This window comes from Bacillus rossius, chromosome 18, assembly GCF_032445375.1.
Source record: "Bacillus rossius redtenbacheri isolate Brsri chromosome 18, Brsri_v3, whole genome shotgun sequence".
Lineage (NCBI taxonomy): Eukaryota > Metazoa > Arthropoda > Insecta > Phasmatodea > Bacillidae > Bacillus > Bacillus rossius.
Window position 1 is genome coordinate 10,783,838 of NC_086345.1, and position 15,901 is coordinate 10,799,738.

The 15,901-nt window shown below is 34.8% G+C and overlaps 1 protein-coding gene across 5 annotated transcripts in view; it reads left to right on the forward strand.

Moving 5' to 3' along the window:
* The window catches only part of LOC134541313 (oocyte zinc finger protein XlCOF6-like), a 258,945-nt gene that overhangs the window by 128,884 nt on the left and 114,160 nt on the right, over positions 1–15,901 (forward strand). Inside the window, exons 1-3 of one of the 5 annotated variants that reach the window (XM_063384687.1) lie at positions 4,546–4,631; positions 6,361–6,581; positions 15,694–15,777. The exons of 1 other annotated variant lie outside the window; for it this stretch is intronic. In XM_063384687.1, the coding sequence (XP_063240757.1) occupies positions 6,384–6,581; positions 15,694–15,777 (282 nt within the window). In that variant the 5' untranslated portion in view covers positions 4,546–4,631; positions 6,361–6,383. Of the gene's footprint in view, positions 1–4,545; positions 4,727–6,360; positions 6,582–15,693; positions 15,778–15,901 lie in introns of those variants that run through there. 3 more of the 5 variants (XM_063384688.1, XM_063384710.1, XM_063384702.1) reach the window with 3 other exon arrangements.

Genomic DNA, 15,901 nt, shown 5'->3' on the forward strand with positions numbered 1-15,901 from the left:
GACAAACAGTACAATGCCATGTAGCAAGGTTACAGTTTTGTAATATAATGTATGACAATGTCTCTTAATGTACCAATTGCGTCCTTTTTTTTGTCTATGTGTTGTAAAAACATGTAAGGGTTGACGCCGCCGTCAGTGCTCCCTCTGAGAGCACAGGCCGTTATGTGTCCTCAACACCTGATCAGTGCCGCGCCTCGAACGCGCCCGTGCGTGCAACATAGTGCAGTGCCCCGAACGGCGTGACGTCAGTCACGGCCACGGTCTAAGAAGGGGAGGTCTGGACACTCCCCAACCAGGCCAGCATACAAAAGTGGCACACCTAATGTCTCCGTAGTTCCGCTCCGCTCCACCAGCTGACCTGTAGCGCTGCTTGTTCTGCGGTGGTATTTTAAGCTTTGTTGTTATGAACAACTCAACATAATAATCATTTAAATTTTCATTTAAATGTTAAAAATGCATTAATCTCCAGATATCGATACAGTATTAAATTGTATGTGTTTTTGTTTTATAAGTTTGGGAATTATTTCATAAATGAGGTACTTAAATTAGGTTACGTAGTATTTTTTCCACGTTAGCATTGGCGGGAAAACGGGAACTTCATTGTGAGCAAGGAGCATTGATTGTTAGTAAAGAGAATAAGCGTGTATTATTGTAATTGCAAAAATGCCTAACCATTGTGTTGCACCTGGATGCAAAACAAATTATCAAAGTCGGACGAGAAAGTTGCGATATTCCGAGTTCCCAATGATGACAATATTAGGCAATTGTGGCAGAAAGATATTCCACGAGACAAGTTTGTCCTTAAAAGATCCCATTATGTATGCGAAAAACATTTTGTGGAAGACGACAATCTCACAAAACAGGATCACAAAGATCAGTTCGGAAACGTCATTGGAATAGTAAGTTAAATTTTATTATTTGTATGAATCTAGTCTAAAGAATACCTACTTAATTTTGTATATGCTCGAATTTTTTAAAAATGGAATGTATGATGAATTTTATTGACCAGCAAACCCCTGATAATACCTGTTTGTAAGTAGTTTGACAATACACCATTATTTATTAAAATACAAAATTTGCAAAACGAGTGCGGTCTCTTCCTTAAAAAAAATTAAAAAAAATCCCACAATACTTTTATTCAGTGCTCTAAACTTTCCTTTGTTATTTCAAAAGGCGGAGATACGAAATTCCAACTAGTTTAGGAGTAATCGCCGTTTGTAATTTACATTACAGTACCTGACGATGGCACTTATTTGTGTAGAAAATAATGTATTGTAAATGCAGGTTTGTTATTGTTATTCAAATACGTAAATCAGCCAAGTTATGTACTTTGATTCACCCTTTAAATTTAAATGTTAAAATATAGTGTAATTATTATTATTTGATGAATTTTAAAACGTACGTTACAAAGAACGATGTTTGTTTATTAAGTAAAGTATAATTTGGAAATTCGTCGTCCAAGATTTTTACTGTTTATTAAAGGTATTGTGAGAGTAGACAAAGTTTCTATTGGAACAGAAACAACGTAAGAAAGAATTTTTTACAAATTAGAAATTGGTATGTATGTTTTTGTTTTATATTATCGCGTAATTTTACGTTTTTTTTGTTCTTATCTGAAAAGAGATAATATAATAAAGCTGCTCTAATGAGATTTACTTGTTTCTTGGTTAACAAAAACTGTTAATTATCAAATATTGTTAACTGTTAATATTCTATTTATTATTATTTACGCGACGTCATACTGTACTCGTACGCAATACGACTCGATTCGTTGCTGTAACATAACATAACATGTTATGCGGTATCAGAAGTAACGAGTACCGTAACGATACGAAAGTAACGAGTACTAATTGTTATAGTTACGAATACATACGGGTACGTTTTTTTCGTTACTTTTACACCTCTAGATTTTAAACTATGGTTGCATCGTATATGTATTATTTACATCTTGTTTGTTTTTCAATATAATTGACAAATTCATAATAACGTCTAGTGATATATTTCCACCGCAAGACACCTAGCGCTAGAGTTGAATAGCGGACGTCGAACGAACTATGGAGACAGTAAGTAGTCACTTTTATCTGGCGAGTGTCCAGACCTCCCCTTCTTAGACCGTGGTCACGGCCCCCTACGTGTGCAAAGCGCCCGGCCGGGTGTGGCACTGCGCAACTAAATAATTTGTTCATGCATTTGATAAGATAAACAAAAACTAATACTTGTAAAATCACTAATAATTAATGTTAATTTAATAATCATTTTGTAAATTGGTATCATTCACAAAACTGGCCGAAATCATTGTCCCGCGCTCCGCAGTTTCCCGCGGAATTTCCCCCCTCCCTGGCCCCGGCGGCCAGGGAGGTTAGGAGTCGCCATCCAGCACTCGCCAGGGCCGGCAGCCCACGCACGGGGAGCTCTCAACTTTCGCGCCAACTTCACCAGTCACTACAATAGGTAAATATAGTCAAACCGGTTTATTCAGCTCCCCGGTCGGCCCGAATCGGCCGTTCGAGATTTCGCATGGTCCTTTAATATAATGTGTAGCCCGATACCGGGCTTTTCGTGTACTACGTAATCAATTAGGTGACCCCTCGTGGCACCTGCGCCTCACGCTAGTGAAATCCCACCTCGGGAAATAGTTCTTCGCCCACGCGGGGCGGCACTGCGCCAAACACGAACCTAAGTTTTAAGACGAGTCATTAACTGGGACGTGCCACGGTCGCGAGCGCGATATCCTGCCGGATTCCGCCGCGTCCGTACCCAGCGTAACGTGGCCCCAGCCACCACGCGGAGTAGCCGCCATTGTATAACCGTCTGTGTGGGACACCCGGACCTGGTCCGAACCCGGGACTAACCACAGTGACTGCAGTGTAGTGTTTTGTATTCAGTAATTTTGTATGACCAGTCGCCCACGCATTTCACGTTGCGTTCCGCAGACTTTCACGTAGGTAGGAACAGACTTACCGCTCGCCCGAGCATCCCCCTCGCAAATCGCCGGGAACAACCCCTATCAACGTACTTGCCACCGGGCTACCGTGTGGCCGTAACAAGTCCGCCAACAGAGGGTGGCGTGCGTGGAGCTTAGGTCGACGATGAAGCGGCCAGTTACGTGAGCGTGTAACGTGTAAAGTGTGCGACGGAATAAACCAGCTAAAAGTACGTGTGTGTTTTTATTAATAAGGCGTCCTGGGAGGCCATAACAGCCCGGGGAGTCCTTTGTCGACGCGTCCCTGCCTGCAGCCACGAGGTCAGGAACCCCGCCCTTGAGAGCAAAGTTAATCAAAACATTTCTAATTCACGTAAAATCCAGATCAGGCAACGGGGACGGCGTCAGGGTATTATTTGTATTTTCCAAAAAGTGAAATTAATAGTGATGAAACTCGCCTATATTTGTTAACCTGCTCCCGCATCTCTAACAGTCTGCTTTCACTGTGTGGAATGAACCACATTGCTCAATTTTCTTCCATTTTGATTGCCACATGTGCTGCGCTCTGCATTTCTGTCTCTCGCGGCTGTCCGGCCTGAGTGGAGTGTCAGGGAGTCGCTGACAATGTTCAGACAGGTAGGGAGGACCACCTCACCTCCTTCCCAGCTGATGAACCTGTGTCCATACATTTTTTTCCCCCTGTGGACGATATCGTGATCGCAAAATTACAAGGAGTGAGCTAGTTAGTTTAAGATTGGCCCAACTAGGCTCGCATCATGCCGAAGTTGTATTCGTGTGAGCTAGGCTTCACCTGCGACGAAGGTGGAAGTCAGATGTTCCCACGGTGTGAAGCTGCATAATGATACTTATTAGGTGCACTGATATCTGATCTCGCATCGGTAATGTGTGTTTTTATGCCAGCATCACGTGTCTGCGTGTCTGGACATGCTCTCCTGTGTATTCTGTGGACTTTAAAAATTGAATAGTATTTACACTTTGAAATTCGAAAGTCTGTATTTCGTTAGTTCAGTTGCCACACTAGTTGAGCACCATTGATTCCCATTTGGGCTCTATCGTGGTTAAAGCAAATGTTAAGTTTTTGCCTCTGTGAGCTCTGTGGGGGGAAGGGTTCCTGTCCATGTGGCTGGATGCAGATGTGATTGAAGGTAAGAAATAACTCCAAAATTAAGTTGATTTATTAAAGGAGAGATAACACTTCACATGATGCTACCAGAGAACTCAGCACGTATAGTTTCATTTTTTTTTTACTCAAAATTTTATTTGTATGGGTTTGTGCCATTTCTTGAACATTACATAGTGCTGCACTTATTAACCTTTTTCTAGTTCAAAGAAGATAAAGCATGTAAATAAAAAAAAATGTTTTTTGATAAAATAATTTGCGATGCCTATCAGCCAGCTACTAGTTCGTTGCTATGAATGTCACATCACGGATACCCTAGAAATGTCACATAACGAATACCGTAGGAATGCCACATCTTGAATACCTTCCGTGTATTTGAATTTTATTTTAATTTTAATGAGAGGTTGGTTTTTTTTTTTTTTTTTTCCAGGCAATGTCAAGGGTTGCATTATTCGCTTTCAACACATCACGTCATCACATACTCTATGTGAGAATGCGTTCTAGGTTGTTTATCATAGTTTTAGCTGTTTGTTGTTTACTAAAGCTCATTGCTAAAAACATTTTAAGGTATCTCCTTTTTCTTTTTTTACCAATAAATTTTTCTATAAAAAGCAACTATTTATATACCAATTACGTTTACTTGTGAATAAGGAGATTGATAGGTTAGTTTAGCTACATAACAATAGTGTATAATCTTAAGAATTATCTGTAGATTATCTCAATTAAAAATACATATTGTGTGGATTATTGGTTGGATTATTTTAGGTTAACCACATAATTGTGTTTAAATTGTTTGGTTTGTAGGTTAGTTTCGGTTAGATTAGATATACTGATAATACTTTGAAATTTTTTGAACGTATAGCCAGGAATTATAGTACAGCTAACCTATGAAACCGTTCATACACACAGTATATTTTTAATGCATCTAACTGAACCTAACCACGAATACTTAAGATTTTTTTTATGGTACAAAATCTGTCAACCAAGGTGTAAACACACTGGACTATTGACACTGACATGTACTAGCTACTTATAAAACCTTCGTACTCTTAGATTTGAGGTTTTGCTACTATTTGACTGGCCAATCTTAAGCATCCCACCTTTCCAACTTTACTAATTGGAAGTTGATTGTGGTTTACTCAACATAATGTGCAGGTAAACTATAGAATGCCACTTATAGCCCTGCCCATAATTTTTTCTCTGTATAATAAAGTATACTACAGCCCCACCTGGACTTGTCTATTTTGGATACAAATATTTTGCTACTCATAATTTTCCATTTTCCATGCAACTGTAATTTTTCACACTCATGACATTTTGTAGAATCTAATGCATGGTACCTATTATATTTTAATACACTGCTTTAAGTTTTAACATCTAAAGACATAATTTCTTTGATAATGAAATATCAAAAAGGGGACAGTAAGTTAATTATATCTAATTTAAGATATCTTAAAAGTTAAAAAGATAATATTAAAAACACGAAATACCCTTATATTCCTTGGTTTGTCCTTTAATAAATAAGCTACACCATCTTGGTGATGTCATTAGTAGTGTTATGGAATCAGGAATTAGAATAGTCATTATTGTGCAGTTTTAGCACAGTGATTTTTTTTGCATTGTGATACCTAACCATTATCAAAAACTATAATATAACTAGCTATAACTGTGTCGTTACACTCATTTATGTTTGCAAATTTTATTTTTACATCCTGCAATATTTTTTAGGTTGGATAAAAATTAGTTGTGCTGTGTTCGGCCTGGAAAGTCGCAATGGGCAGTTGGTGGGGTTTTTTAATTGATGTTATGCAGCTAACTAATGGAATGGTATATGTTGTTAATATGTACTTAATGCTTATTTTCATATTTAAATAATGACTTCTTTAAAGCTAAATTTACTTACCAAACATTCTGGTATTATCGTAATATTATTAATTATGTGTTTGGTGCAAATTGAGGAAGGATAATGATTATATTATAACAGTTGTGCAGTACTTGTATGAGTTATAATAGTATACAGTTACAAATGAAACTATTAATTGTATAAATTTAAGATGACAACAACTGCTATTAAAGAAAAGAAGACTAGTGATAATGAGGGAAATCAAAATACAATAGATCATAATAATGTGTCTAAAATTTTTGGCTCATTTTTTGAAATTGTTGAAGGTATGTTCTTTTATAAAAATGATTGTCATGAATGCCTTAATGATTTTTTTTTTGCAAATATTAGTTTTGATAACATTACCAAATAATTTTTTTAATTGTTTTTTTATTTTTTTTTTATTTAATGCAGCAACAGGGAAGGATAGAATACTGATGGCCTCAGGAAACAATAGTGTGTGCTCATTCCAAAATTCTGCCCCCGAAATGAACGATCAGCAAGAAATATGTACTCTGAGGCACAATTTAACAGAAATACAGCCAACTCTGAAAACAAATTCAAAAGACGTTTCCAGAGGATGGAGAAAAAAAGAGCTCCGTCAACGAAGACTGCTGAATACCATTTCCCTGAAGGTAAACTTCTTTACGTTATATACTGGTACCTGCTCATAAAATAAGTCAACAATATTTATATAGGGCCTACTATTATTTTTAAGTCCAGTAGAAGATTATAGCAAGCCACAATCGTGCCTGGCTAAAAAAATGACTATTCCTTCACATACAAGGACAAACACTTGAGAATATTAGAATATGTGAGCAGTGGGGTAGTATGTTGTGCAGATTATTATTATTAATATTGAAGATTAAATTTTGAAAACATTAAATATATGAGTTTTATATGCACTTTTTAACTTGTTCGTATCAAAACAATACAACCGCCGAGCCACTAAGACGGCATAACTTCTCGGCCCAGCTCGCGATCCACAACTGCTGACGAAACAACACCCATTACAAAGCTTACAGATAAATTCATTTAGCTGGGGACTTCCCTGAAATGCTTATTTCCTTCTTACTACAACACTTACTCTGGCACTACTTTTCAGTGATTCCCTGGTTCTCTTACACATCTCTGTCTCTTTCTAGCCTGACACACAATCTGGTATTCTCCAGTCAGATATCCTTTACATGGTCCAGGCGAACGTCTGTCTCTCTTTTACACTGGTTGCGATTAATTATTGTCTTATCATTTCGAGGTTCGACATAGTCTTGCCACACATATTAATTTCCTTTCCTCAACGCAATACTCACTGGTTTAACAGGACTATAAAACACTTAACATAAAATTATAATTATGAAAAGTACATTCAATTGCAATAAAATACTGAGTATCACACTTAAATAAATATTAACCTAACCAACAAAGTAAAACTAGTAAAATTATAGGCAAATGGCTTTTATAAATAAAATTATTAAATACCGAAATTACTTACGAAAATATTTATAAGGACACAATATTAGTGTTAAAAATTAGCCACCATGACCTTGCAGCAGATCTGCAGTACTGAGAAAACCCTATATTTATTCCTGTAACAAATCCTCATAAAAGCTGGGAAGGGCAGGGTCTTGTGACTTACAAGACAAGTTAGCTGCATGCAACACACCAACTGACATGTTTATAAAGGTTTACCAGTTTAAATGCAATCAATGATGAAATAAATTCCTCACTGGCGTAAATGTAATAATGTTTTACGTAAACTATCATCACGTAAAGATTACTGGGGTACGAAGTAACAAATTCCACTAAGCAAATGGGTTTCGCGAAGGATAAGGATAGGAATTTGCCAGACCTTACTATATGACTGTGTGGCTGACAGAATTGACACAAACTCACTGTTTGTGTGTCTATGACATACCTGTCATAATTTTCTATTATAAAACTGAATTTATTCTTTTTTCACTTTCTTAGGGATGGAAATTCATAATTATATATAGACTATGTCACTCTCCAGAAGAACAAACAGACAAACACGTTTCGCTTTTATAATATTAGTAGGGATTATCACCCCAATGGAATACCTAACAGACTAACTTACATTTACATACAGTGTGTAGTTTTAATCAGTGTATAGGTTATGCCACATTACACGTTGGGTTGTGTGTGACCCATCTGCATGAATAAAATAAGTGATTATTGGATGGGATGTACATCTCATTGTTAAACTAGTGGAAATGTGTGAATTTCCTGTATTAAAAGTGAATTGTATTGTAATTGTGAAAGTACTTTTTATACAACTAGAAGTGTACATTTCCTAACTTAAAAGTTTTGGTATCATTACATTAGGGACAATCCATGTCAATTCAACCAATGGAAAAAAAATTATGTCTTAGCATTTCCTTTATTTTAGGCACAGTGTTAGTATTAGCTAAGTAGATGACTATTGCGAAATTGTAATTTTTTTGGAATGTTTGTTTTTGAGTTATGAATTTATGAAATTCCAAAAAAATTGTAAATTCTGCAGCACAAGGAAATCTTTAAACTGTTCTAGTTAGAGAACTGTTAAACTTAGAATACTGAAATTTGTGGCATTTTGTTTAGTTTTGTATGGCATTTCATAAAATATATAACTCAACATGGTTACATTAAATCTTTTTTTACTCCAAAAGTTTCAAAAAAAAATTTTTATGAAACTCAAAAACTGAATTTTCAATTTTTTTGAAAAAAATTTATTTTATTCATACTTTTATTGACTACCTATATACCAAATTTGAACATGGTATTCCAATGCTATCTTACTAAAAAATATTTTTGTCTGTGTCAATGTATGTAAACTTTTGTAACAAAGAAAATCACTTAAATTATAAATAAATAATTACTTTACTAATAAACTTAAATAATATATGGTTACATTTCACAAAATTTGTCTTGTCACTTAAAGTCAGACTTCTTGGCTCAGTGGTTGGAGTTCCTGACCGATGGCCTTCAGTCAGTTATAGTCATCATCATCATCATCATCATCATCACTTAGACAATACTTTGGTTACTGTTCTTGAATTATTAGTATAAGAGATTTATCTTTTTGGACAGAATTTGTGAAGCTGTAGTCATCTCCTGTTGAGGTACACTGTAAGTTCTACCTGTGGCTGTTATTGGATTAATTTTACAAATAATATAGTTTTTCGGTACCGTCAAAATGTCTGCTCTCCTTGGGTACATAAATGAAAACGAAGGACCACTTGGATGAAGAAAAGAAACAGTAACTTCTTCTTCAACTTCATTTTTTGAAAGAACACATGCCATCCACCATTGTTTATCATAGGTGCATGCAACAAAACCTACTATCTCTTCAAATGGTACATCTTCAACAACAGGACTAATTTGAACTTTGTGCACTTCAGATTTGTCAGAATATGAATAGATTTTTGCCTCAAGTGTATCAGTTGTAAGAGGAATATATGCATGGAATTTTTGAGTTCCTACTACAGCTGTTGATTCTTCAAATCTAATTTTCAGCAATTTTTCTTCTTCAACATACTCCTCATTTGCCACATAGAAAAAAGTCACTGAGGGTATGTTTCTTATTCCCCACTGAAAAAGTTGCAATGGTGTCAATATGTGGTTGTCTGTTGGATTTTGAAGACTGGCCTTGGCTGCAAGTCTCTTAACTGTACCTGCTACTCCATCACACACTCCTTTGCCATGAGAGGTTGCGTAATAATGCCATTCAGCTTTGAGTCCATCAAAATCTTCACCATGGTGACACAGATTTGAAAAGTTCTTTCTGTTTTTATATTGTGCAGCTGAGCCATCAGAGAAATAGTACAACTTTGTTAAATTGGGCAGAAAACATTTCAAGAAGCCAATAAGTTTTTTTTGAAAGACATGAACAAGGACTGTGTTATGGGCTAAACAATCTGAAATAAATACAAAACTTTTATGAAGAAGAACTTGTTTTTCTGTTTCAGTGTCTGTATTCTTGTAGTGCACCACAAATGGATGGACAGTAGCCATGGAGTTGTTCCAATGGAACCCTTGAGCTTCATCTTGCAGAACAAACGAATAGTTTTCTGCGAAGTCGCATGTTATCACAGCTTCATTTTCTCTCAATGAAGATTTCTTCTCAGCAAAAAATTGTGATTGCTGTTTTGCAATGAAGTCATGTTTCTTCAGGTGTACTAACTGGATACAAAATTCGTCAACAAATTCATCGGTTGGTTTACGTAACGTTTCAAAAGAACAACGATCAACAGTTACCCATTTTTTATAACTAATGTTCTCAATCATATCTTCCTCGAGACAACCCATTAATGCTTCTTTAAAATCATTAATTGTTGGACAGTAATCACATTCATCAAGGAAGCACAGTTGACTTGGTGGGTTGCACATTATTTGTGACAGATATTCTTGATACGTCTTCAGTGAATTTTCCAACCCAGGTAGTGTAATTTTATGCAAGTTTCCACCCACAATCATTAATTTTACGTTTTGGTGCTCAGTGCAAACACATACACAATGTGTGCCACTAGCACCAGCTATTACACAGTTCTTGGGTCTCAGTTCTGCAAATTTGGAGAAACCAATTTTTAACTCGGGGAGTTTGGACTTAAATAGGCAATGCACTTCTCTCAAGTTTGATAATATTAACCTTTTTTGAACGTGAATAGGTTTTCCATTAGCATCTTTTCCCATTGAGACATAATCTTTCAAACCAGGCATTTGCCTACTAACATCATCACTGCAATAGAATTCCTTTACTTGTGTTGCTGTTTCTCGTGACAAGACTTTCCCAGGTTTTGGATCTGGTGTAGACAAAACCCCTTTCACTTCTAATAGTTGTTTTGCTTTTCGTGCAGTGTAATTGCTTACACCAAACTCGCTTTCAATTTTGGCACAAGACAAACTTTTGGGTAAAATTGTTAAAATTTGTAATCTTTCACTTTTACTTGCAGTTGTAAATTTTTCTTTCAGCTGATCTATAATTTCTGTTTGAGATCCTTCGCAATTACATTCCTTAACTTTTCCCACATTTTTAAAAAAAGTTTCATCAATCTTTTGTTTTATTTTTTCACTCTTTTCTTTGCAGTATCTTTTTTGACTTTTACATTTACTTTGTGAAACAGGTGACTCTCCAATAGAGGTTAAAGATGCATTTAAATAATGTAGACCTGTTTCAACGTCCATGTATGATTCAGTTTCACCTTGACTACAACTTTGTTTTTCAGTGTCATCTTCAACAATTCCTAATTCATTGCTTTCAGTTGCATTAGAGACACTATGTTTTTCCTTACCTAACTGTAAGCGGCAGGAAGTACAAATTTTCATACCATCTTCAATACCATAACCTAAGGAAGTCATCCGTAAAGTAACATTTCTCAAGTCTTTGGAAATCCAATGTCCATTCTTTTTTAAAGGATTACAACAGTATTTTGACCACTTTTTATCCATGGTATACTCCAATGATCATTTCTTACTATGATGAATGAGCACAATTAACTATACTCAAGTATTAAATACACATAACCTCTCAATATTGTTCACCCAAAAAACAATCACCATTAAAAAAATCACTACAAAAATCTTAGTCTAAAGCTTCAAAGCTTCATAAAAGATGAGTTATGTAAGCACTTGGTAAACCTCCATAAACCCTTTTGTCTCTCCCAAAACACAATATGGCAGAACAGGCAGTGATGCCAGGCTTCAAGGAAGTATTTCCTTCAGACTATCAAAAAATCCCTCACCGCATGAAAAATTTCCCACTTCAAGTTTAAGTTGAATATAACAATTATTAAAAGGGACCATTTAATACAAAACAAATTGTAAAAATTCCACGTAAATTATTTAACATCCTAACTGTCATTCAATGTTTTCTTCAGTTATTGATGTGCAACCTGACATAAACAAAAAAATAATTTTGTTAAGATACCATTGGAATACCATATTGAAATTTGGTATATAGGTAGTCAATAAAGGTATGAAAAATATATATTTTTTTCAAAACAATTGAAAATTCCATTTTTGAGTTTTATAAAAAAAATTTTTGAAATTTTTGACGAAATAACGGCTTTATGTAACCATGTTGTGTTATATATTTTATGAAATGCCATACAAAACTAAACAAAATGCCACAAATTTCAGTATTCTAAGTTTAACGGTTCTCTAACTATAACAGTTTAAAGATTTCCTAGTGCTGCATAATTTACAATTATTTTGGAATTTCAAAAATTCATAACTCAAAAACCAACATACCAAAAAAATTAAAATTTTACCATCATGCTTGTGATAGGTAGTACAACATGCATAAAAAAATTTATTAAAATCTGAAACCTTGACATTAATTTTTATTTATTTATTGGTTGATTTGATATGAATTGTCCCATTACCTGCTTTTTTTTTACTTTACGCATGTTTATAATTTGTTTTTTAATTCCTCTTATGTAAAAGTCAACAAACAAAATTACTTGGAATATTATTATTACATAACTGTCTGAATAATGGTTTAGGACTTGAAAGATTGAGTTAAAAAAAAATGACCACTACACTCCAACCTGAGCCCAGTTCAAAATAAAGTTCTTGCAGCACCCAGGGTATAAGTACACTTCTACATATTATAACTGAAATGTCGTTTGTAATAACAGCAGAGAGAAAACACGGCATGGATTAGAATAGGATTGTGTATTTAATAAGTAAATGTGGCTGCATAATTTATATTCTTTATTTTATTCCTACATAAATTTCCAATAAATGGTTGGTGCTGAGATAATGTTTGGGTACTATTTTAGTGTCTCATGTGCTGAGATTGTTACCATACCTACTTGTTGTGAAGGATGTAAGCTCCTGACAAGCACACACTAGCTGTTAAACTAGCAGTTTACCACTCAAAATGTATAAAGTATTTCATATTAAATACAGTACGAAAATCTCTCTGGCCAAATGCACAGCAGAAAGTAACGTGTTTTTTCCTGGCCTTGTGACATGTAAATGTCATTCTTAGGCCAGTCAACAAGAGGCAAAGTAAGCACTTTTTACCAGCAGACCTGAAAACTAGATATAAGGGTAATTCGAGCACGCTGAATCGAATGGTGCTAATTTTTTTGAAATCGGACGTGAATTTTTCTGGAGAAAAGGGTTAAAAAAATTTTGAATCAGTTTTTCTCAGAATATAGGCCCGCGTTTAAGCGAAAAAGGTTTCAAACAAAAGTTGTGGAGAATTAAAAAATACATAAAAAAGGTTCCCAGGTCCATCTGCGTATTTGTCCAAATAATGCAGAACCTTCGTAATGAAAAATTCCTCAGGAACATTGTTTATTTTGTTTTGTTACGTTTCTCTCAACGTAACAATTTTGCTCCGCTTCTATTTTACACTTGGTTGTCACGTGGTTCTCAAAACAATTGCTGTACGCATATGTTTTTATATTGTAGGCGGGACCTTTGTATATTTTGTTATGTCTACAATATTCTAGCGTAGACATTTTATTATTCCTATTTCTTTTATCTTAGAAATATTAAAGTTTCAAAAAAAACTTCTAAAGATATGTTGATATGTTGGGTAAATCTTTTTTAATGTATAAGCAAACTTATTAAGCAGACATTTAGCCACAGTTGCGCTTATCTAAGCGAGTATAGTTTGAAACTCTTAAAACATTACGTCTTAATTCTATACTATGTATATAGTAATAGAAAACACATTAAAAATAATAACTAAAAATGTATTAAGGAAAGACTTTCCCAAAATTAGTAATCGCTTTCAAGGAAAATTAAAGTATAACATTAATTATTTGAATGCTAAGATAACTATAAACAAACTATAATGAGTTATATTATCTTTGAAAGATTTGTGCAATGGGAGTGCATGACTTGATGTAAGTTTTTGGATATACGCCATTAGCAATGGCGTATGTCCAAAAACATACATCAAGTCATAATGAGTTATAATTAACAAAATTTTAGTAACAGGTGATGACTGACTACAAATTTTCAAATAATAAAAGATGGGATATTTTAAATTATTAATTAATAATTATAAATTATTAAACAATTATTTAAATGGTTTCGGAAACTATTGGTTTCTGTTAAAATGAAATATTGTTTTATTTTCATTTATTTATGGTTCACTATTTTTAAAAATAAAAAATAAAATGACGTGCCATAAGCATCACGATTCGATTTAAAAAAGCGCGCTTAAACGCATATATATATATATATATATATATATATTAGCTTTTACCCGTGGCTTCGCTCACGTTATGTCCTTAAATAATTATCAAAGATCATTGCAAAAATAATAATATGGTAATTGTTTTTTTTTGCGTGACTGGAATAATCAGTATTTAACAATTCTAACATACAATTTAGCTTATAAATATTCTGCCCCCATTGTGTGATCCGAAAACTTGTTCCATTACATAGTCAAGGAGCATCTAGATTTCGTAGAAGCGTAACTTGTACATTTAGTTTCATTTGAAGTTTACGTGAGGGTACACCCGAAAGTTCAAGTGAAAAAAAAAACTCCGCAGGATATGAAGTGCTTTGTTCTGTATCCATGATTGTATCTATTGACAAATACTCCTTCAATTCCCCTTGAACCTCTTTTAAAATATAAGTGTAGATTATATTAACGATATAAATTTTTTGGCGCCAATTATGCTCTCGCGTACAACCACCGATCACTATTCAAATTTTGCTGCAAGTCCGGGAAAACTTGAGTAATTAGATCCACATCATTTTCACTAAATTACATAATTCTATTGACAGTAAAACATAACCTTCAGCAAAAATGTTCAAACAACAATCACCGATGAAAATAAACAAAAACCTAACCTCAAAAAAAAGTTTAAGTATTGCTTGGTGGTGACAGAAAAATAAAATTGAATAGTCAATTGACCGCCGGTATTATATTATTAAATTGGTGAATTATTTAATTTATTTATTGAAAAGCGGATGGCGTTAAATTTCATTAAAATTACTCAAAATCACAATCAGACGTTCATACATAGCCTACCAATATCATTTTTTTTTGCCCTTCGGGAAAAAATACTGTTTTTTTATATATATAAAGTGTTCTCTGTCCTTTACTATACCTTTGAAAATATGCGAACAAAATTTCATGATGATCGGTTGTGTAGTTTCCGCGTGAAAGTGAAACAAAAAAACAAATAAACTAACTCACATTCGCATTTATAATATCAGTAAGGATAACTATAGAACGCTCGGCACTCGATGGCCAAAGAAGAAAAATACTCGCTAACGCGTGAAATAATAAAAAGAGAGGTTATTTGTTTCCGTCTCACTCCCACTGGCTAGTCATGACGGAGAGGCCCGAGAATAGCCGAAGACCCTTCGTTTGTGTTTAGTTCACACATACGCTCGCACTTACACTAGCCCCACTTTTCCAATTAACAGCTTTACTACTTTCTTTCCAATATTTCTCGCTCATGTTAGCAAATACGCAGATGGACCTGGGAACCTTTTTTATGTATTTTTTAATTCTGCACAACTTTTGTTTGAAACCTTTTTTGCTTAAACGCCTATATTCTGAGAAAAACTAAGTCAAAATTTTTTTTAACCCTTTTCTCCAAAAACTTCAAGTCTAATTTCAAAAAAATTAGCACCATTCGATTCAGCGTCCTCGAATTACCCTTATATCAAGTTTTCAGGTCTGCTGGTAAAAAGTGCTTACTTTGCCTCTTGTTGACTGGCCTATCTTCTGAGGCCGCTACTGCTATTTGTGATGCCTTTTATTTCTTCCAGGCAGCGAATGAAGACTTGATGGTGAAGCAGGAGCCCAGTGAGATAGTTTTCCCTCTAATCAAGGAGGAGTCGGTGAGTGAACTGGTGAGTAGACTTGGGTAAACAGGACTGTGAACTACAGATGGTTTCAAACCCGGTCCACTCTCTTGAAGTGTTGGAGTGTCTGTGCTGTTCACCTGGCGATGTGTCGTTCCCGGTCCTCAGTCCT